The sequence below is a fragment of the Cryptotermes secundus genome, unplaced genomic scaffold (assembly GCF_002891405.2).
Source record: "Cryptotermes secundus unplaced genomic scaffold, Csec_1.0 scaffold1287, whole genome shotgun sequence".
NCBI lineage: Eukaryota > Metazoa > Arthropoda > Insecta > Blattodea > Kalotermitidae > Cryptotermes > Cryptotermes secundus.
In genome coordinates, this window is record NW_019738892.1 from 28113 (window position 1) to 51545 (window position 23433).

Here is a 23433-nt window from a genome sequence, read left to right on the forward strand (position 1 = left end):
AGAAGTATATGTGTTTATTTTATAAAGTGAACAGTGTCCTAGTTCTGACTGAGAAGTATATCTGTTTATTTTACAAAGTGAACAGTGTCCTGGTTCTGACTGAGAAGTATATCTGTTTATTTTATAAAGTGAACAGTATTCATATCAAATTTGTATTTACTGAACTCATCCAATATTAGGTTTGTATTAACACAATGGTTGTTACAAAGTTAATTGTTATAATATTGAAATTGACTGTAAAATAAAAGGACGTATGTATGTGGACTGGATTCAGATTGCTTGGCGTCCTGTAGCAGGCTGTTATGAAAACGATATGGATTTTATGAAAGGCAAAGAATTTCTTGGCCAGTTCCGTAACTATCAGTTTCTTAAGATACACAGAACATGGACCTTCTAGAAACCTGGGATATGGTTGTTTTCATTTCAAATATCACAGTATATAGTAGCAAAAATTTAAAGAAGAAGTAATTGTCAGATTAATAAATTAAAATTTACTCATATAATTAAAAAAAAGATTAGGTGTTAGGATTCAAATTTCATCCAAAAATTCTACTGCAGTACTTGCATATTGCACAGTCATGGCTGCATGTTTGTTGGAAAGAATACAGCATCTGTTTCACAAATATCTTTGAGAGTTGTTGTATATTGGTTTGCAGTAAGAAACAAAAATGTTATATTTTTATGTACCACATGTTGGATATGTACTCTGCTTACAGCATTCAGTAGTGTTCTATGAACAGGATGGTGATGAAGTGTACCAGTTTCGAGCCCAGGCCGATCTTGTCAGAGTTCCTGATCATGAAATATTACAGGTATGAATAAATGCATAAAGTGTAGGAATAATCTTGATGCTTGTAAATTATAGCATTTTCTGTTGTCACGTTCTTCAGATTTCCAGATAGTAGCAGAGTATAGAAGGTCGTCGACATATTTTGCGGCTGTAGTGTAGAAGTATTATGTCATGTTTCTGTGAAAAATGAAACATAGGAGCACTTTATGCTCCTCTATCATTTTAATTTACAAGGTTTGACAAATTCTCTGAGTCTGTTATGCACATTTAAAAGCACATAGGAACATGTTTCAGCTTCTCTGTATAAGCTGGCTCTTCCATAGTGTTCCCAGGACAAGGTCAGTCACCTCTCACCTGTCTTTCATGCTTAGTCATGTTTAAGATTTTGTACCGTGCAGATTGTTGTCACAGCTCGTAATGATGGAGCAAAGAGTGAACATTAAGTTTTTTCAAGATAGGCAAAACAGGTACTGAAACCTTCCAACTAATAAAACAGACTTATACTGTCAGTACTCTTTCATACGTGGGTTTTTGAATGGTTTAAATGATTTAAAGATGGGTGTGAGAATCTTCAGGATGATCAAACAATTGGGCATCCTTCAACTTCTTGAAATTCAGACACAATCACAGATGTCCATGAAATAGTGATATTAGTTCGTTCATGGGCTCTCAGATTGATGGCGGATGAATTAAACATCCATAAGGAGATGATTCACCAGTCCTCCATGAAGATTTAATGAAGAGGTAAATCTGCACAAAGTTTGTTGCACACAGACTCATGGATGAGCAGAAGCATGGAGACTCACATCATACCAAGTCCTTGTCCAGACGTGTCAAAACAGACCTGGTTTTTTTATTGTGTTTTTCTCTTTCGTAAGGTGAAAACTGTGCAACAAGGAAAGAGATTTCAGGATGTTAAAGACATTAATAAAAACATGATGGCCAAACTGAAAGCTGTTCCTTTGGAGGCCTTTACTAAATGTTTTCAGAAGTTTATTAAATGATTCAACAAATGTATTCAAGTTGCCACATATTACTTTGAATAGAAATAAAACAATTTTTTATTTTGGTACGTCTTTTATTTCTAATTTGACACTAGTTTTGGAACTTATTGCCAGACCTTGTACACACTTTTGTGGCTCCTATAAATGTGCACACAAATTGACCCAAGTTATATGTGGTTAATTTACAATAAGAGAGACATTATTTACTTTTGATATGTTAAAAGCTGTAATTAAGAGTTGGCAGTTTGAATTCTGCTTGAACATAATAAACATTTGTATTGTTTGGATCTAATGTAATCCAAGTTTCAGTCACAATGTTTAGCATGTTATAGACTATATGAGGCATGGCAGCTGTGTTAATGAGGTGACCATCAATGGATGGGATGATTGATTTTCATTTCCAGCAGATGTATTTTTGTTTTCTCTTTACTGTTGAGGTGTATCCAGCCTCTTTTATAAACCAGTACTGAGACCTTCCCTGTTGGTATATAGGGCTGCCAAACATTTTGTTCTTATGCACAAAACTACAGTTTTTTTTTTGTTATGCTCTTCTCAATGTTAACCTTAATGATGCAGGTAGTTATTAGAATGTAAACTTATATGTCAATGGCACATGGGAATGAACTTCTCAATTCAACACACAGCACTCATTCACAGTCCAGAGGTCCTGGGCTAAAATCTTTGTCTGGAGACCAGCTGTCTTGACCGATTTTTTGTGGCTTTTCTTAGACCCTCCAGACAGATGTTGGGTTAATGCCTCAAATTAGGCCAAAACCACTTTCTTGCAATCCTTTCCAGTTCATTGTGTGCTTATTATCCTATCATTTAATGCTACATAGCATTGTTAAATAAGTCATAAGGAAAGAGATGAATAGTTAGATGGCACCTAAGCTGAAGACAGGGGGAGCTTGGAGGGAAGGTTTCATACATTGCAGACTCATTATAAGTAGTCAAATTGTCAGATTCACATCAGAAAAGATTAGAAGAATGAGTGTCATTCTTAGTCTGGATTCTTGAGGTGCTTTCTGAATTGCCTCCCTTCTCTCAGTTCATAAGTATACAGTAATCAGGTTTGATGTTTGTATACGGTATGTTGTATGGTTCTTCAGTCATCTTGAGTGCAGTGGTAAAGGAGAAATCCAGTGCTGTGATCAGTGATTGGCCATTTCTGGAATATTCAGTCTTCTGTGATGTTACATTACATTACACACTTGGTTTACTGTTTCATTGTATCTACTGATGATGTGTCCAGGTTGCTTGTCACTTTCAGTGGATATTTATTACTTTTTCAAGTGTCAGAACTCCAAACCCACACATATGAGTGTGACTATGACTGGAAACTCTTTCCAGGTAGAATTCAGGAAGAGGCTGAATATGTTGATAGACATCTCCCCCCCAAAGTTATGAAACCCCGTACAAGGTTCAGTTAATTATTGATTTACATCTTTTTTGCAGACTTCCTATGGCTTCTTTGCACATGTTAAGGAGCTTATGTAAGACAGACCTTTCAGGAAGAGTGAGGTATCTTTCATCTAGTGGTTATGTGTTTTGCAGATGTTTTTTTTTATTAAATGTGAAGTCAGTTTCATCAAAGATATCGGTTGATAAGGGGTGTTAATATATATTTTAAGTTACAATGACTTAGAGTCATAGATGCTGTATTTCATGTACTGTAAATTGACCAGAACTGTGAATGTTGTCATTTAGTTCTCATGCATAGATAGGGACTGAAAGGCTGTAGTTATTTCCAGATACTTTTTTCTAAAATATAATTAATTGTGTGTCCTTCCTGGATTACTTATTCTATAGTGTTATGAAGTTTGTTATTCAAATATTTGTAGATCTGAAAGATATGTATTTTTGTACTTGGTACAAGACCAATATTGCAGTAACAAACTCATTAAAGTAATAGTGCTATTGCAGCTTCACTTGTGTTGAGCAGTCTAGTGTAATGATGGTTCTGTAGACTTGTATTCAGGAGGTACTCAGTTCAGTTGTCTGGGACACTGGCTATCGTGACATGAGGTTTTAGTGGTTTTTCTCATTCCCCCCAAGGAAATGTGAGGATAATACCACATGTAAATTCGTTATTCACTGATTATCATATCATTTGAGACTACATATTTTGGAGACTGACAGCATTGTAAATACTCTCTTTGTAGCAGTGTGTCTGCAGTCACTTCAGAGATCTTCATTTTGTTCTCATTAGTGAGGCTACAGGTGTGAGATTAGTTATGTCTTGAGCTAATATTTTTTGTCAACATCGAACCATATGCTTTTTCTGTGTTATGTATGTGGCTGCCAGGAGAACCTTGTGGAGAGTAAGCATCACAAGCTTGCAAGAAGTCTTCGAAGTGGTGTCTCTGACAAAGATGCCAAGCCTAATGCCAGTGTTCGTGACCTTCTCAATACCATTGTGGCATATCCTCCAACCAAACAACTGACAACTGAAGAGCAAGATTTAGTTTGGAAATTCCGTTTTTATCTCAGTAACCAAAAGAAGGTAAGTACAAAGAGGAGAGCAAGGGGACTGCAAAGACCTTGAGAAAGATTTATAGATATTGTCAGCAACACTACAGTTGGCTTTTTGGAAGTGTAGTGTAACTAATCTATCACTCTGAGTATTCAGTTTATTAAAACAGAATGCATGAGTTGCCAGAAGCACTTTTGTGGGTTGGAGTGGTGACAGTATCATGAGTGAATGAATGAATGAATGAGTGAATGAATGAATGTGGGCCTTCTTGGCTCTTGCACCTACAGTGATCTATTGTGCTTCCCCTTTTGATTATCCCCTCAGCAATCCTGTGCTTCGAATGAAGTGCAGGATTTTATATGTGGTTCCATAAATTATTGACTCAAGTGGCACAATCTTAAATAAGCTAAGGCCTCACATTCACACAGGATATGTGTGGCTGTTTCATTTTCTTCCTGACACCTCTCTAGTCCCAGTTTGAAGAGGTGTCCTTTAACCTTTAATGGCCGAATGTTATAATTATTGCCATCAAGTAGCAAGCCGAGCTGGCCGAATGTTATAATTTTTAGAGGCAAGCCACGTGCTTCCTTTTTGAGTGCTGGCAGTTTGACCTTGGGTTTGAAACCCAAACAAACTCATGAACTTCCTGTCAGACGTTTATCTGTTAGCTCTGAACAATGAAATCGTTTATCAGGGTACTGGTTTCGAAACTATTTACGTTTAGATATGACTGTTTATGAACTGGTGAGCCAATAGAGGTCAGCTTTGTTTTGAGAACTTAGAGGAGGAAATATTTGTGGGCGCTTGCATATCAGTGTCACCAGAGCTTTCAAGGAAGTGTGACAAATTCAGGGATTGGTTTGCAGTGTTGAATTGTAAGTTAGGACGTCAGTGGCGGATTTTCTAATATTTCTTTATTATGATTTGTTTCATTTTGGTCCATCACACTGACAGTTACAATTACAAGAGACAAGTCCGTCCAATGTGACTATTTCAGTTTTCTCACTTGATGATTCACTAGCCTTACATGTTTCGATCCATTTGGATCATCTTCAGAGGCACCAAACACTTTTTAGAAACCACTATCACAACAGTTGTCATATCAAATACACATGTAATGTCCAANGAAATCGTTTATCAGGGTACTGGTTTCGAAACTATTTACGTTTAGATATGACTGTTTATGACCTGGTGAGCCAATAGAGGTCAGCTTTGTTTTGAGGACTTAGAGGAGGAAATATTCGTGGGCGCTTACATATCAGTGCTACCACAGCTTTCACGGAAGGGTGACGAATTCAGGGATTGGTTTGCAGTGTTGAATTGTCAGTTAGGATGTCAGTGGCGGATTTTCTAATATTTGGTTATTAGTTAGGAAGTCAGTGTCAGACTCCTATATTTCTTTGAATATAATTTTTATTGTGTATCTCGGAAGAGGTATAAACCCACTGAGCCAGTGTTACTTTGTGCGTAAAGACATCTTCGTCACTGTGACTTTCGGTATCAGTGGCGGGCTGGCACTTTTCGACTGCTATTGCAATTACTTTGCATTCCAATTTCGCGAGTGTTCCTAACAGGTGTTCCTAACAGCCTCGCTTTTTCAATCATAAATTATAGGATTTAGCTGGAAGCCCCTTCCCCCAAGATGGAACCTCAAAAACGAGCCCGATACTCAAAACTCCTCGATGCTGAAGAACTGGAGGAAATATTGATGGAAGATGAATCCGACGAAGAGTTGGAAGAACTCGATGAGGTCATTGAACCTCACGAGCATATGTCGTCATCACCATCATCATCATCATCATCCTCAAGTAATGAAGCAGGGGAAATGGAGATCAGGTTTCGCGATAGAAGACCCGGGGATTCGTCAAAGCTCCTAGATTTCACTGGTCCTNCCTCCGAGTGGAATCAACAGATCTGCTGCTCCCAATACAAATGCTCAGTCCTCACCCTTTTCCATTTTCATTCTCTTTTTCGAACATATATTCCAGATCTTTGTACAAGAAACAAACAGATNTGGAACATCTTGCTGTTGATGAGGTGATAGTGCTGTTCAAAGGAAGAGTGGTTTTTCGGCAGTATATTCCAAAGAAACACAAAAGATTTGGAATACAAATTTACAAGCTTTGCGATTCTCTGGGCTATACATATGACATGACTGTTTATTTGGGGAAACAAAGGCAACTTGCAACCGAAGAAATTACACCAACCCATGGCATTGTTCTCCAGCTCCAGCTCCAGTAGAAGGCTCAGGACACAAACTTTATATGGACAGCTATTTCAGTTCCCCTGCAGTGTATGACGATCTTCTAGAGCATAAAATAAATTTGTGTGGCACCATTCGCAATGACAGGCGTGGAATGACACAGGAAATTCGGCCCAGATCGATGAAATTTGAAAAAGGGGATATTGTGACAAGAATGAAGGGGAATCTAAGTGTTGTTCATTGGAAAGACAAGTGTGATGTGTATGTTCTGACGAATATGAACCGTGCTCCATTGGATGGCAACTTCTGAGATGAATCTGGCCATGCTATCAAACCTCATGTAATTGAAGACTACAATGTACACATGGGCTTTGTGGACAAATCTGATAGAATGGTGAACAGCTATGGCATTGCTCGGAGGACATGGAAATGGACGAAGAAATTATTCTTCCACCTCCTAGACATGACTATTTTTGATGCATATCTGTTACACAAGTCATGTGATGGAAAAATGACACACAAAAAATTCCGCGAAATTTTGGGGCGTGATTTGATTCTTCAATCACATGAGGCGAATATCACGGTCAGTGGCGTTTCTCGGGGGAGGCCAAGTTCATCTGGGGCCCAACTGAGTCAACTGGAGGTGAAACATTCAAAACACTGGCCAGCTAAAGGAAAACAAAGATGTTGTCGCGTTTGTTCTATAAACAAGAAAGACAGGAGCACGCTTTTCTGCTGTAAAAAGTGGGATGTTGCGCTGTGTGTCGTGGACTGCTTCGAGAAATGTCACACGTGCGTCAGAGTGTAAACTGTGAAGTGACGCAGTCCAAACCAAATATTATTGTATATAGTGTCATCATATTTTCATCACCACCACGATTCAAGGTTGAAGAAAAACAATGGGTAAGTCCTTTAGAATTTCATAACGTATATAATAACGATTATATTTTGCAATTCATGATAAAATAATCACAGTTAATTTTCATTTGTAAAACTTGCCCTTTTATGTATATGTAGAAAATTTTATTGTCTTTCAGGTTCTTTTTAGTTCATATTCTGATGTTGCATAGAACGGAAAATATGCATTTTTTTTTCTGAAAGTTTGCAATGTTAAAGACTTACAGCCATTTAAATTCCAGCAGTAGGGAGCTGCCGGCAATGAAAAGTCTGTAAGTTAAAGGTTAAGGTGACAGTTTCCTGAAAGTAGTCCCACCACCCATCATAGCTGGTTCCTGTTTAACTTCAACAGTTCCTTCGCTCTTTTAGCAGAGGGTCCTCATATGAGTCCCTTTGCTTGCCTGAGTCCAGTCAAGGATCCCCAGTATTTCTTGTGTGTGACAGTATTGTACTGTATTGGTATAAATGAAATGCTTGGAATATTTATTTTTTTTATTTTCCCAGCATTATTTTTAAATATTTGTATTATTTGAGGCTATTAAAATTGCTCTGAGAATTAAATCCAACCCTTAGGTCATTTCACCCATTCATCTTTTAAGTTGTTTGCCAAGGATCTTAGTTGAGGAATGTAATTAAGCTATTTTAAAAATTACTAAATTGAGGTTGTTATTGCTGGAGACAGAATTGGCAGGAATTTACAAATGGATTTTGCATAACAATGGATCTGTTTGTATAGGAAGAAATTATTCAGTTTAACATGAATGAAACATTTCTAATACACCATCTTTTGACTTCACTTTATTTTTTTCCAGGCTCTAACCAAATTCCTAAAATGTGTAAACTGGAAACTGAGTGGAGAGGTACGACAGGCACTAGATATGCTTCAGCAGTGGACACCAATGGATGTGGAGGATGCTTTAGAACTACTGAGCTCCAACTTCACTCATCCGGCTGTACGGAGATATGCTGTCACACGACTGAAACAAGCTCCCGATGAGGTAGTCAGTTTGAAATTATGTATGTGCTTTAGTATTTGGATAAAATGACACAATATTATTAGTCATATATTAGTTGTTAGTCATGTCATTGACTATTTAATTGCTTGCAGTCTGAAGTCTGTGGAAGGTAAAGTTGCAGAAGCTGTACTTCATCTGATTATTTAAAGTTCTACAAGCCCAGAGTATTTCCTAATTTAGCTTTTGTTCCTTATTTAGTTATTAAAAATGTACCATGGATGGTATCTGTGATCATGCCAGCATTAAGTATAATTTTATTAAGTAGATTATCAATTTTGGAAACAACATTTGGACTATTATATGTTAAATAACTCTTAATTTGTTAGCTATACTGTTACAAAATTTTGATGTTATACATTTTCCATATCCTTGAATTATTCATGTTTTTATGCTTTGAGAGCTTAATTCATTAGCTATATTGTTACAGGATTGTGGATATTGTTACATGTTTTCCATATCCTGGAATTATTAATGTTTGTATGCTTGGAGAGTAAGTTACATTCTTGTTATGAAAGTCATGTAATTAATATTATGTGGAGGAAAAATTTGATGTGATGCATTTGCAGGGATGGGAGCAAGGGCCAGGACATGCAGAGACCTGACAGGAAATATTACAAATTCTGCCTGCACTGTGAATTTTCTTAACAAGTATTAATTATGTATGTTATGTCATATGTCAGTATAAAACGCAGAAACATGAAGATAAGCAGGGAAGATGTGTACTTTTAGTTTGATTCAGGAAAGCAGTTCCTTGCCATATCAAACATACAAAAGCATATCATAATTAAATGTCACCTGCCATACTTAACGTACTAAAACATAACATGTAACGTGCATCAGATCCAGAAATTTCAGGACAAATTGAGTTTAAGTGGTGCAGCAGATGGTTGAAGAAAGAAAATATTGCATGTCATCACAATTACAGTTCCTGCTCATGTCTTTATAGGAACTGTTGTTGTACCTTCTCCAGCTCGTTCAGGCTCTCAAATATGAGAACTTTAATGATATTAAAGAGGGTTATAATCGACTGTTTCCTGGACGAGATACATCCGTGTCATCGCATGAAGACACACAGAGTGAACGAACAGCAGTCAGGTATTCATACAGAAGTCTGTTCCATCTATCAGTGCAGTCAGTTTTGTTGAGAACACTGTTGTATTATTATACTTTGAGATTACCTGGTTGATTTTTGGAAACCTTGCTTGTGGCATGATATGTGCAACAGGGCATCACTGCTAGTGGTGTTGTTACCATTAATTCCCTGTTTGTTGTCATGGATGGATAAGAACAGCTCAGGCTAATAAGTTAAGGTCAGAATGGTTTGACAGAGACCTAACTTGATGATGGTGATGGCATTGGCAGTCTGCCATGTCATGATGTTACAGAGATTAATATATGCATTAGAATTTGTGATCTTTGCTTCTGTAACTCTGACACCTGGTTCTTAAGCTTGTATACAAAATATGTATGATATTTGTTGGTACAAGTACAATTGTAGTTAGTTGGTAACTGTGTATGATATTAGCTGCAGTCTTCAAACTCTCTTGTTCTGCATGTGCTGTGGCTTGTTTACTAGTTTTGCATTTCTACATTGTTTTGCTTTAAAGTGTATATAAAAACATGTAAAAGATGAACATTAAGCAAGTTACAAAAAAAAATAAATTGCTATTCTTGCTGATCAGTAAAAGTCGAATGTCAGCTATTGTTTCCTACCCTAATGAGACATATCTTATTTAAAAATAGTGGCAGAAGTTTGATAACTGGGGAACTATTTCAAGGAAATAGCAGCTCCGGTCTAGAAAACTGAGATTAACGACCGTGGGGATCCATTGCGCTGACCACGCAACATGCTCTATCTGCAGAAGTTTGCACTAACTTCACCAACAAGTGGTGGTCGCTCGGTTGGTATAGTTTGCTTGCGGACTACAGGCCACGGAGTTTGTTTGTTTTTGTTTGGCAGAAGTTTTCCCCCCACACCCACTCCATATAACTGAAATGGTAATGTATAAGAAAATTCAAACAACACAGCATGCCATGAACACCTACAGGATGACATTAAAGAATCCTCTTCTCAAGAACTACAAAGCGGTACATGGTTGGTCCCCTTCAAGAGAAGAAATAATAAAAAGGGCAGAGCAACTCGGTTTACAATTTCCAACAAAAATCTTAACAAATTAACTGTAAATAATTTAACATGTTAAGACAGCTGCTGTAGTTGTTAAAACATTAGATTTTAAATCCTTGTATTTTATCAACATTATGTATATATATTTTAGCATTCAAAAACATATTGTAATAGTGGCTTCTGATTGTGTTGATGTCCCTCCGAGGATTGTCTGTAAAGACCGAAACATGTAAGGGATGAGGGATTGAAATAAGAAAAATCTTTACTAGTCACACTGGATGGAACTGTGTAACCTCTTATGAAAATTCAAATTACTCAAACTGTGATTGGCATAATAATATTACATATTATTATAAAATGTATAACATGCTTGATAATAGTTACAGAGTTACAGAAAGGAAATATACATGTCATATGTGTAACTTTTTCCTTATTTAGGGGGGGGGTGTGCTTTATTGAATGAAGATGCGAGGAAACCTTATGAAAATAAATTTAGAGAGTAATTTTCTTTTATTCTTGATGTGCTTTTACATATTTATGGTATATATAAAATTTTCTGCAGGGAAACCAAAGATCCTCATGAAACTACAATGAAGAAATCTTTGAGTTTAAATCCAACAGAACAGAGTGTGGGATCTGATGATGTATCTCCACCAGTTGCAAGATCTAACTCCCTGCTTGACAATTTAGTACAGAACAGTCTTCCTGCAGAGCAGCCAGATTCAAAATTAGATGCTGGACAAAGAGGCCAGTGGGGAACAGAGAAAGAAGAGACTAATCAAGATCTGGCTACTTTTTTAATACAAAGGGCATGCCAGAACTCAGCTCTAGCCAACTACTTTTATTGGTAGGTACTCTATATGTTGCACAGATCTTTTATGCATAGATGATCCACATGTGCATGTATACCAAAGTCAACTAGAGAAAAGAAGCATAAAGTTAATTTGTACCTTAATAAAGGCTCTGCAAGATACTGTTATCATACTTCCATACCTTTTTCATACACAGCTGACACTACATGTCACTACATGCCCTTCAAAAATTTGGGAGAAAGTTAACACTATTTTTGCATGTATTGCAAATATTGCTATTGCAAAATAAATATACATTGTAGTCATAGGATTTTTGAACATGGAGACAGAGAATAGTATAGCACAGTTTCTTAGGTGTATTTCAGAGCTATATGATCGACCTAATCGGCCAGAAACCTTAGAAGTTGAACCGGAAGAAGAAGTAGATACAGACGAGAAAGGACCATATATTTTACAAAGTGAGGTGGAAAAAGCTATCAAGGAAATGAGGAAGGGAAAGGCTACAGGAGATGATGATGTACCTGGAGATGTGCTCAAGTTACTGGGAGAAGGTGGTTTGAAAACACTGACAAAACTAATGAACACCATATATGAAAGTGGAGAGTGGCCCAAGGACTTTACAGAAGTTACAATGATTGCCTTAAAGAAAAAGACAAAAGCTACAAAATGCAGCGACCATCGCACAATAAGTCTTATTGCACATACAGCAAAGATAATAGCAAAGATACTTAAAAGAAGAATTGAAAGGAAAATAGAGGATGTACTTGGAGAAGATCAGTTTGGATTTAGAAGAGGAAAAGGAACCAGGGATGCAATTGGGATGATGAGAATTATAGCGGAACGAACTTTGGAGATAGATGAAGAACTGTGTGTTTGCTTCATAGACTGGCAGAAGGCATTTGACCGGGTAAACTGGACCAAATTAATGCAGATCCTGAAAGAAACAGGTATCGATTGGCATGAAAGAAGATTGATTAGCAAATTGTACATGGATCAGAAAGTTAGAGTACGACTGGACAGGGGGGAGACAGGAAGTGTGCAGATTGGAAGAGGAGTTCGACAAGGATGCTGTTTATCACCAATTCTGTTCAACTTGTACAGCGAATGCCTTACCAAGGAAGCTCTGGATGGGCTCGGTGACTTCAAAGTAGGAGGGCAAATTATTCAAACTGTGAAATATGCAGATGACCTTGTGTTAATGGCTAAGGAAGAAACTGTGCTACAGGGCATGATTGATAGACTAATTGAAATTGGAAGGTGCTATGGCATGGAAATGAATGTGGAGAAAACAAAAGTAATGAAAATTTCGAGACAACCAACCCCAGTCACAATAAAGATAGACCAAAAACAAGTGGAGAATGTGAAATGTTTTAAATATTTGGGTAGCTTGTTAACAGATGATGGAAGGTGTACTTGTGAAATTAAATCCAGGATTGCCATGGCAAAAGCTGCATTTAGCAAGAAGAAGAATCTTTTTACCAGCAAATTGGACTTAAATTTGAGGAAGAAACTAGTGAAATGCTACATTTGGAGCATAGCTCTGTATGGGGCTGAAACATGGACACTTAGGGCAGTAGATCAGAAACATCTGGAAAGTTTCGAAATGTGGTGTTGGAGAAGAATGGAGAAGATCAGTTGGACCGATTATGTGAGAAATGAAGAAGTGTTAATTAGAGTCAGTGAGCAGAGGAATATCCTACATGAAATAAGAAAACGGAAGGCTAATTGGATTGGTCATGTTTTATGCAGAAACTGCCTTCTAAAAGAAGCTATTGAAGGAAAGATAGATGGGCGGATAGAAGTGACAAGAAGGCGAGGAAGAAGACGTAAGAAGATGCTGGATGACCTTGGGGACAGAAGAGGATCCTGTCATTTGAAGGAGAAAGCTCTAGATCGCATGAAGTGGAGGAATTGTTTTGAAAGAGACTGTGGACCTGTCGTCTTGACAGATTACTGATGATGATGATGATATTCCAATATCTTTTTGAGAAAGTAAATTCTGCCTGTGCAGAAGTCAATGCATTGATGTGGGATATGGATTGTACTGGCTTTTAGACCCTTTTTGCATTGTATATAGATGAAAGAAACAAATTTCAGGGCATTATCAGAATAATGAGTCATACAGATATGTATAAATAGTTCTGTTCATCTCACAGAAATTTCAGAGAGAAGGGCTATGTAGAGAATTTTTTTGGTAACTGTCTTACAGAAAATGGGAAGTATGGAAATTTTGAATCAGAGGTCTAATATAGATATGTGTGTGCTGCAGTAGGCCAGTGAACAGAATATGCCTTTTGTATTGCTGCTAAAATAAGTTGTTTACCAAATTACAATATGGTTCTCCTCAGAATCTTAATTCACCTTTTATGCAGATAAATTAGTAAATCAGCATTTGCTGTGTTTAGGTACCTTTTGATAGAATGTGAAGATCAAGAGCCAGCTGTGAAACAGGACAGCAAAGTGCGTGACATGTATCTTACTGTCATGAAGACATTCTCACAGGTAAACCACATTTTTATCAGTATGAAGCTTGTTTGCTCATATCTTGGAATCAGGTTTCAGTTTGGCATTAAATGGGTGATCCTCTGAAAGTCTCTAACACTGGTCAGATCATTACAGCATGAGAACATTGCATATTTATTAAAATTTGTTACTTGCAGAAGTTATATGGCATTGAATGAAGTGGCAAGGTGATGGCTATTCATAGTCATCACATTTGATGGTGTAATCTGGGCTTCTGAGGACGCATTAAATAAACTAAGAAATGAAACATGTCCCAGTAATTTGCAAATGTGAATTCCCTGGAAATGAATTTTGAATTTATGTGAATATAAGTAGTAGTGATAACATTTTATTTGAAATAAAGAAAACTTTAGATGTTTTAAGTGGTTTCAGTGTGACAAAAGAGAACAGGTTTTGAAATGATGTTTCTGAGTCCCTGTTATTGGAATGCATTGTTGGATAGGAAATTAAATAAAGGCGTAGTAAACAGTTTTCATACTTTTAACTGAATATGAGAAAAAGGAGCGTAAGATATGACCAAATTAACCATATTGAAAGAATGAAAGATAAAAATCTATATATGAAGCAAATATAAGAGCATAGGATTAATTAAAAGTTAGGATTAATGCTGTAAATTGTTATATATATACAGTAGAACTTGGTTGTAACATCATCAAAGGGACCTAAAAATAGTGTCGTTATAAACGAATGTCGTTTTAACCGAAATGGGCACTTCCACAGTAGCCTTATGTTAGTCACGTAAAAATCTACCAAAAACCGAGTTAAAATGTTGCATTTTTTAGTGAAATACGTAGTTAAGTACAGACTAACGTAACATTAACGTGGAATTGCCCAAATGTGTAATATCAAAGACATATTACAGCGCTTTTCACTGACAATACACACCGCACTAATACTGTATATTAAAGGTAGGCCTACTCACCAAATTACAGTAGATTACATCAATTGTTGTGCCTTACTGTACCTAGATACGAGTACAGTAATCAGTTATCTTCATCTGTTTCCTGTTACTTGCCCAATACACACTTTCTAAATTACGTNGTTTAGAGTATGAAGATTTTGCTAAGTTGGGAAAACAATATTTCCTAGACAGCTGTCTTTAAATATGAGAGAGAGGGTTGTTATGATGTGAAAGAAATTAAATTCTTTGTCTTTAAGAACCATTCAGTATCTTTCATTTAATTTTTGTTCACTGCTATGTAATTTTATTGTCTATTCACACATATCTTGTCAACAAATGTGACATTTATATCAATTCCTATGGTTGGATTTTCTTTACAGACATTACTAAAAGGTAATGCAGAATGGAAAAATCGACGGAACTTTCTGTCTAGGCAGCAGACATTTATAGACAAACTTGTGCGACTTGTCAAAACTGTTGCTCGAGAAAGTGGTAACAGGAAAAAGAAGGTTTGTTGACTGTTTGTTATTAGAGGCAGATCATTCAGTAACATTACACAGAATGAATACATTGCACTGAAACCCTGTGGTAGTTCTATTTATCATTAAAATTATATGCACTGGTAGGTCCAATATAAATATTAGTGAAAATTTATTACTTCGGCCTTTTGATTGCATATAAATTTTATTGTTATATCTTGGTTCTGTTTGAAATATATTATCCAGATCATGTTATTGAACAAATGAAATAACGTTATCCTGAACATTACTTGTACTGTAGAAAATAAACTGGTAAGCAGTGAGTTTTTTGTTTGTTTGTTTTAGACTGAACGGCTACAGGCCCTACTTGGCGATCCAGAAGCATTCAAGATTAATTTTGCATCATTTGAACCTCTACCATTTCCACTTGATCCTGAGGTGCATATAAAAGGAATAATTCCAGAAAAGTAAGTAGATTGAAGGTCTGAGGATAATGACGCTGGGATGTACAGGTAAACTGAGGGGAGTTGGTCTTGAACAAGGCATAGGTATAAAATTACACACAATCTTATGAATAAAATAGAAACAGAATAATTTAAAAATAGATTATCCTTTTGCATCTTGCAATAGAACCCAAAAGTTTAACACCCACTTCTCCAAAACCTTCTGTAGGAACCTATCTTGAAACAGTTCAGTACAGCTCAAATCCAACAACCAATTTTTCTAAAATCCATTTTAATATTATTCTCCCATCTACATGTCTGTCAAATAGTCTCTTTTCATGAGGTGTTTCAGCCAAAGTTGTGTACTTTTTTTTTGTCCACCATGCATGATGTATCATCTCAGTCTTCATGGCTTAAGCACTCTAACAATACTAGATAAATATTTTTTTTTTTTTGTTTTGCAAGTTTATGCATTTCCAGATCAACATATTCTCCATCTAACACCCACCCAATTATTGCATTTTTCACTTTCAGACAATTGTAAAGGAATCCACATCTGAAGTGAGTTCTTGTAAGGAGAGATTGTAGGATTGAAAAGCACATTTTTCTTTAATAAAAACGTTTTGCCTTAATTGTCAAGTGAAACATTCTTTCACAACTTAAAGATATAAGGGCATTCAATGATCAAGGAAATCTGGCAGCAGCATGGATTGGATACAACATTTCTCACAGATTGCTGCTGTAACTGCCGATAGCGGAATGAGCCGTTATTGCTGATAAACGCGCACACTCGCTAGTGTAGAGTGGATAGAATGTTTCTTCGTGACTAGTGTGCCCTTCCCTGCTAGCGAGAGTGCAGTTGTGTTGCTGATTCCTTCACGTCAGTTACTGTACATGTACACATTTAGAGGAATACTGTAAAAAGATAACACAAACTTACCGTGCTTCATAACAGGTGCTGAAAGTGACTCCCTTCTGCTTGCAAACATGCCTCACATCGCACAAATAAATTATGCGACACTTTCTGAAGTCGATCCATGGTAATTGAACCAGTTACGCATGTTATTGCAGTCTACAGATCTTCAGCGGTGCGAGGATTATTCTTGTAGCCTTTTCCCTTTAAGTTTCCCAGAGATAAAAATCGCAAAAACAGATCTGGGTACCTGGGAGGCCGCAGTCCCCTGCTGATTATTCTGTTTTCAAAAACTTCGCATATTGCGACCATGGTTGCGTTAGCTGTATGTGCTGTAGCCATGTCTTACTGAAAATACCCATATTATCTTTCTTCAGCAGTCAGTTGATTGAAGGACGGATTCAGTATGTCATTAATGTAGTGGTCAGAGTTCATGGTTTCATGGAAAAATAAAGGGCCAATGATTCACCGTGGGCTTACAGCACACCACACCCCCAACTTTTCACTATGTAATGGTCCTTGCTGTATAGGGTGAGGATTTTCACCACTCATATTCTTACAATTTGTGCATTGACATGACCACTAACGTTAAACCACGCTTCATCAGTTACGAACAGAAGCTGTGAATCCACAATTCCATCGTGCACGTTTTGCAGCAGGCAGTTGCAAAAACGAATTCTTGCTGCATAATCTGGTTGTTGCAGCTCATGCACAACTGCTATTTTATATGAAACACCGGTTTTCTGTCATAAGCATCTTAACGATTTGTGAGGACTGATCTGTAGTCGTGCATTAATATCCTGAAACTTTTCTTCTATCAGCGCAATCCTCCTCGATTGCTTTATGTCACACACTGAACCTGTGGCCCGCCACTTTTTCACAAGCTTGGATACACATGACTGTTGGAACTGATGAGTCAGGATATTTATGACTAAACTTACAGATATGTTTTCTGTAAGTTTTTTCCCTTGCAAGAGTTTCAGCAGTAAACACGCCGTTCAATAGTGAACTTCATTTCAGTGTAAATGTCAACCGCCTATCGGTACCTCTGACACAGACTGACCATTATTGCGACTTACTGCATTGACAAGATCAGACGGTGCACTTTTATCAGCACTGAAGACTCATTCTGCTATCGGCAGCTAGTTGCAGCAGTCTGTGAGAAATGTTGTGTCTGCTCTACACTGCTGCCAGGTTTCCTTGATCATTGAACACTCTTTAATACAGGTATACATTGAGTCACCATTTACTGTTCCATTATTACAGGGGTTTTTTGCTTTGTTTCAGTTTCAGTTGTTCACACCAAATAATAACAGTGTTAAATTTCCTTTGTTTTGAAGAAGATTCTTAAATCAGAATTTTAGTATCCTGTTATTTTATTGCATAATGAGGAGCTTTGTGATTCATATTGCTCACAGAATGCTAGTTGGATGATCAGGTCAAGGAGGATAAGATTGTCAGGGAATGTTGCATGCTTGAGTTAGTGAGAAAATATGAAAGGAGGAGACTACTTGAGAGACCTTGTCATACTTGTATGTTGGAGGATGATATTGTCCCATGTCACAGTGACTAAAGGTGGGAATACACGAGTGCACTGCTGCTGTAATGCAACATAGATCGAACGGGATTCACGACTTATTCACTCATGTGTACGTGACTTTGAACATGTGCAACGCACGCCTCAAATGCCATGCAACGATCCGGTCCTGTCAGTTTTTCTGACGAACACAAAGGGATTCGTTGCCGCAGTGTGGTTGGGTTCGGTTGCCATTTGTCTCGTGAAGCGCACATGCCTCAAACATGGAGTGGTCAGAAGAAGATATTTTGGGGCTCATAGAGACATACAAATCATTCCCTGTACTGGGGAATCCTAGAGAAAATAATTATTATAAAAAGAACAAAAAAAGTGACGCTTCCTTGCCTTCCATGGTTGTGTGGATGGTGAAGACAGAATGGAACTGAGGTGCTCATGGCTTGCGTGCCCCATTCAGATGGTTCATTGTGTGCGCGTCACTTGTTCGAGTTGCACCAAATCACTCCGCACATCACTTGTAATTCCACAGTACAGTCGCGGCGCGTTCGTGTATTCCCACCTTAACATGGTTTGGATTGGTAATTGGATTTATTAACAACCTACAGGTTGTAATTGCAATTAATTATTACATTGTTACTTGATTTTCATACTACAAAGTTCCCCATGCTACTCTCTTCAGTCTACCTCGACTCATCTTCATGGATTTATAACACAGGAATCATAAAAGTCTCTCAAAATCACACACTCCCAATACCACTGCACTATAGCACACAATGTCTTCTAATCCCAAGTTAAATCCTCACAGGCTGACCTCCTGTATGCTTCTTTACTCCTAGTTCCATTTCTCTTTGTTTGCGTGTTTCCACTGCTACTGTTCTTTTGTAATTGCCTTGGCCTTACTTTGCATCTGAATTCACTTCTTTTATAAGCACTTTGCACAGACCATGCACAGAAAACACAGTTCTATTGTTGCCTAGTATAGGCCACACAGAGAACAAATCACATCATGTCTGTCTTGTCAGTCCATTGGTGCTCTGACTCTCGCCTGGTAGTGAGCTATAAACATAAGATCCAGTGGCAGACTTATATGAGCATGGTAATCATCCTTGAAATTTTATGAAAGGAAAGAATTTTTTTGACTGACAGAGTGGCTGTTATCTTATTAGAAGGGACCCTGCTCCCTGGAGTAAGTATGTTTATGTGTGTTCTTTTGAATATTTTATATACTATAGATACATACATTGTTATGTACACCTCTTCACTGATGCAATACAATCTTGATACTGATAACTTCATTAAATAACCCACAAATCCCACACCTTTTTATTGGATTGCAGGGCAACACTCTTCAAGTCAGCACTGATGCCATCGAAATTAACGTTCCTCACCACAGAAGATACAGAGTATGTAGCCATTTTCAAGCATGGAGATGATTTGAGACAAGACCAGCTCATTCTACAAATGATCACTTTAATGGACAAGCTTCTTCAAAAAGAAAAGCTAGACCTCAAACTCACACCTTACAGAGTCCTAGCTACCAGCACACGACACGGTAACTTTTTTTTGTAAGAAGTTAAAGAATAGGTCATCTTGATTATTCTATTACACATTTTGAGTAAGGCAATGAAGTGTTTTTGTCCTGTTTTTTTTACTCTAGATAAGTTTATGTAATCATCATTTATCCTTGTTTTCTCATATTTGAACTTTTGAATCGGTTGACTGATTTTCATGAAACTTCATATGAATGTTATGCCATTGAAGGTCCCTCCATCATATATTGTAATTTCCTTCAATCACTAATGTCAGCATGGATGCACGGGACTCTAATGTGGGATTGTCTGCACCACCGCTTAATTGAGATCTTGAAGTGTTGTATGGTAATAGATCTCAGAAAAATACGAAACTTTTGTTAAGAACTCGTGTGTGCATGCACACATGAGCATGGATGTGGGTGTAAAATGTAAAATAAGAACATGGCCATCGTGCAAACATTTCCTTTCATTTTTTGTTTGATGACGATAACTAATGAGCTACTTTAGCTAGCCACGTAAACTTTGATGCAGAGCTTGATTATGGTTATACTTGCATATCACATATAAAATATTATATGTGACTCAGCAGTTTCGAACATGGAAATAGTATTGTCATGTGTATTAGTGATTATAGGTGGGATTTGGATTGGTAATTGGATTTATTGATGACTTATAGGTCATAACTACAAATAATTATTACACTCTTCCTGATTTACACACTCCAGATCACTCCACACTGATCTTCTCAGTCTATTTCCAATAGTTTTCACTGTGTTTCCTGGCAATGGATTTATAACACAGGAACTATAAAAGTTTCACTAAGTTACACACTCCCAATATCACTGTACTACAGCACGTGTAAAGTCACATACTAAATCTTCTCAGGCTTACTTCTAATTCTTCTTCTACTACTAACTTCCTGTGATTATGTCATACTGACAGCTCCCTGAACCGAGCTATGCTGTATCTTATATCATCTCAGCATGCACCACGCACAGAAAACAGCCTCTGTATTGTTGTGTGATGTCAACACCTATGTGGAAATGTGTACCGAGCAGTTGCCTACAAATGGGTAGTATAACCCTGTTGTTCTATTGTGTGTGTGTATAACTTAGCAACAGCTGTTTCTGGGGCTTGAAATTTCTTCCATGGAGCAAATATGCCACAATATGAAACTTTGAAATTAAAATAACATGTTCTTTACAAAAATAAAATAAGACCAATTGCATAACAATAGTGACAGGTCTGTGGGACTAGAAATCTATACAATAGCAATCTGCAGTATCAGCCACTTTGCAAAACAAATGATGTATGTCCAGTTATGGTTCATGAGTACTGAATATGTTACAGAAATAATATTCATTTCATGTTTCAAGTCACCTTTGTATTTTTAGGTTTTCTTCAGTACATTGAATCAACACCAGTAGCAGAAGTTCTTGCAACTGAGGGTAGCATACAGAACTTCTTCAGGAAACATCACCCATCAGAGACTGGGCCATTTGGCATTGCACCAGATGTTATGGAAACCTACACTAGCAGTTGTGGTAGGTTGCATTAAATAGTACTGGCTATATGGACATGTATTTGCATTTTGATTAGTTATTATGCCAGTGCCTTACTTTCAGTTTTGTCCAAATTGATAGTTAAAAGGAGAGGTAAAGAACTTCAGCTGCTGTATTTTTGTTAATTAGGAAATATTCCTGTCAAAAGTAACAATATATTCATGTTAAACTGCTGACAGCTGTATTTGTAACTGTATATTCAATTGTCATGGTCAGTTGCAATTTAAAAGTGTATGATTCCATTCTGATTGTATTTTCTTCAGAGATTAGTGTGAGTAATGTGTGTCCAGATGCTTGCAAGGTTTGTCTGTTGTCTGAAACACTGAAAATATGAAAACTTTTTGTGTGTGTGTTTTGTATGCTTTGAAGATGTGATGCTGTGAATTAAATGTAGCAGTTTCATTACATGTAAAAAGAGAAAGTCAACATGGTGATGGAAGTAAAGTTAACAGTCAGTATGTACACCCCAATCTGTAGTATAGTCACTTTGCAGCGGAAGAAAATTTTCATACTTTTGTCGATAATTTAGCATGTTTGATTTCCTGGTCAAAGAAATAGGCCTAATTTAACACTTTTGCTCCAACATCCAGTTGGCAGTCAGGTAAATCTTCCCATACTTATCTTACCTAGGTCAGATAGCAACGCATGCAAACATTTCTCATTCAATGATTATATAGCATAGTTGGTCACTGTATATAGATGGCATATGCATCAATATTTCTTTTGCCTCGAATATCAGTTCTGTACTTCTGCAATTCTGTAGGCAATTGCTGCATTCATTTTGCCATGGAAGAGGGAATTTAAGAAATTTTAGCCATATTCATTAAAATTCTTGACAAAACTGAGAATACACAAAAAAACAAAACAAACTCTGTGGTTTTAGTCTGCAAGCGAACTGTAGTGACCGAGCAACTGCCCACTTGTCGGTGAAGTTAGTGCCAACTTTTGTGGATAGAGGGTGTCATGTGGTCAGCGCAGTGAATCCCCGTGGTGGTTAATTTCGGTTTTCTAGACCGGAGCCGCTATTTCCTTGAAATAGCTCCTCACTTATCATCATGAGGCTGAGTGGAACCCATTCCAGACTCATTACTTCTCGGAAAAAAATCTTGTAGCGCCGGGAATCGAACCCAGATCTCTGGATCTGTTGCCAGGAACTCTGGCCACTAGATGACAGAAGCGGTCACTGAGAGTACACAGACTTAGAAAATGCATTTTATCATTCACTTCATAATATTTCATCTTATATCGCGAGAGAATACTGTAAATAAATGATTGAATATGAAAAATTCTAATATGTTCATACTGATTTGTTCTGTTTTGAATGGGAGCAAAAATTGATCTGTATGTCTGAGTCTCTGACAAAGGAAGACTCTCTGAAAACAGAGCGATGAGAATATTTGGACATAAGAGAAATTAATAGGAGAGCAATAGAAATTACGTAGGAAGAGTGTTCATGATTTATGCTGCTATCATTAGGGTTGTTAAATCAATAACATTAAAATAGGCTGTTAAGATTTGTAGATTAATCTTAGGGAAATTGGTTGTAATGATATGATATGGATTGAATTGGATCAGGGTCAGCTTGGGCCAGTAGCTTGCCCAAATATTGACTGTGATGAACGTTTGGATTGTGACAGCCAGGGGATTTCTTGAACACCTGCAGGTAACAATCAAGTTCCTTCCGTCAAATGTGACACTTTTATAAGTTTNCAGGTAATATTTCCTTTCAGGGTACTTGTGCTGTATATCAAAGTAATGGTTCCAGAATTCTGCTAATACTTGCACTTTCTATGATTTTCTTTTTAGCTGGATACAGTGTTATCACGTACTTGCTGGGAGTTGGTGACAGACATTTAGACAACTTACTTCTCACAACATCTGGGAAACTGTTCCATGTTGACTTTGGTTATATATTGGGTCGAGATCCGAAACCTCTACCACCACCCATGAAACTGAGCAAGGAGATGGTTGAAGCAATGGGTGGAATCAACTCAGAATATTACTACAAGTTCCGCAAGCAGTGCTATACAGCCTTCCTTCATTTGCGCAGGTTAGTGAAGTCAGGAATACTAATGCTTTGAATGTCCATGTGAGTGTGAATTAAAACTGGATATTAAAAGAAATATTGAGTATGGATTTTTATTTGGAGCAGGAGAACGGTGAACATTGTAGTGTAGAGGTTAGCAATCCTGCATAATATTTTGGAGGTCAGTGGTTTACATCTTA

At 37.2% G+C, this 23433-nt stretch overlaps 1 protein-coding gene across 2 annotated transcripts in view; it reads left to right on the forward strand.

The window, feature by feature from the left end:
- The window catches only part of LOC111871322 (phosphatidylinositol 3-kinase catalytic subunit type 3), a 46543-nt gene that overhangs the window by 16194 nt on the left and 6916 nt on the right, over positions 1 to 23433 (forward strand). For both annotated transcript variants that reach the window (XM_023864350.2, XM_023864349.2), the window contains 11 exons: positions 717 to 812; positions 4100 to 4297; positions 8180 to 8365; positions 9330 to 9478; positions 11071 to 11355; positions 13726 to 13822; positions 15125 to 15253; positions 15569 to 15690; positions 19451 to 19665; positions 21040 to 21189; positions 23014 to 23257. In XM_023864350.2, coding sequence (XP_023720118.1) covers positions 717 to 812; positions 4100 to 4297; positions 8180 to 8365; positions 9330 to 9478; positions 11071 to 11355; positions 13726 to 13822; positions 15125 to 15253; positions 15569 to 15690; positions 19451 to 19665; positions 21040 to 21189; positions 23014 to 23257 — 1871 coding nt within the window. The remainder of the gene's footprint in view (positions 1 to 716; positions 813 to 4099; positions 4298 to 8179; positions 8366 to 9329; positions 9479 to 11070; positions 11356 to 13725; positions 13823 to 15124; positions 15254 to 15568; positions 15691 to 19450; positions 19666 to 21039; positions 21190 to 23013; positions 23258 to 23433) is intronic.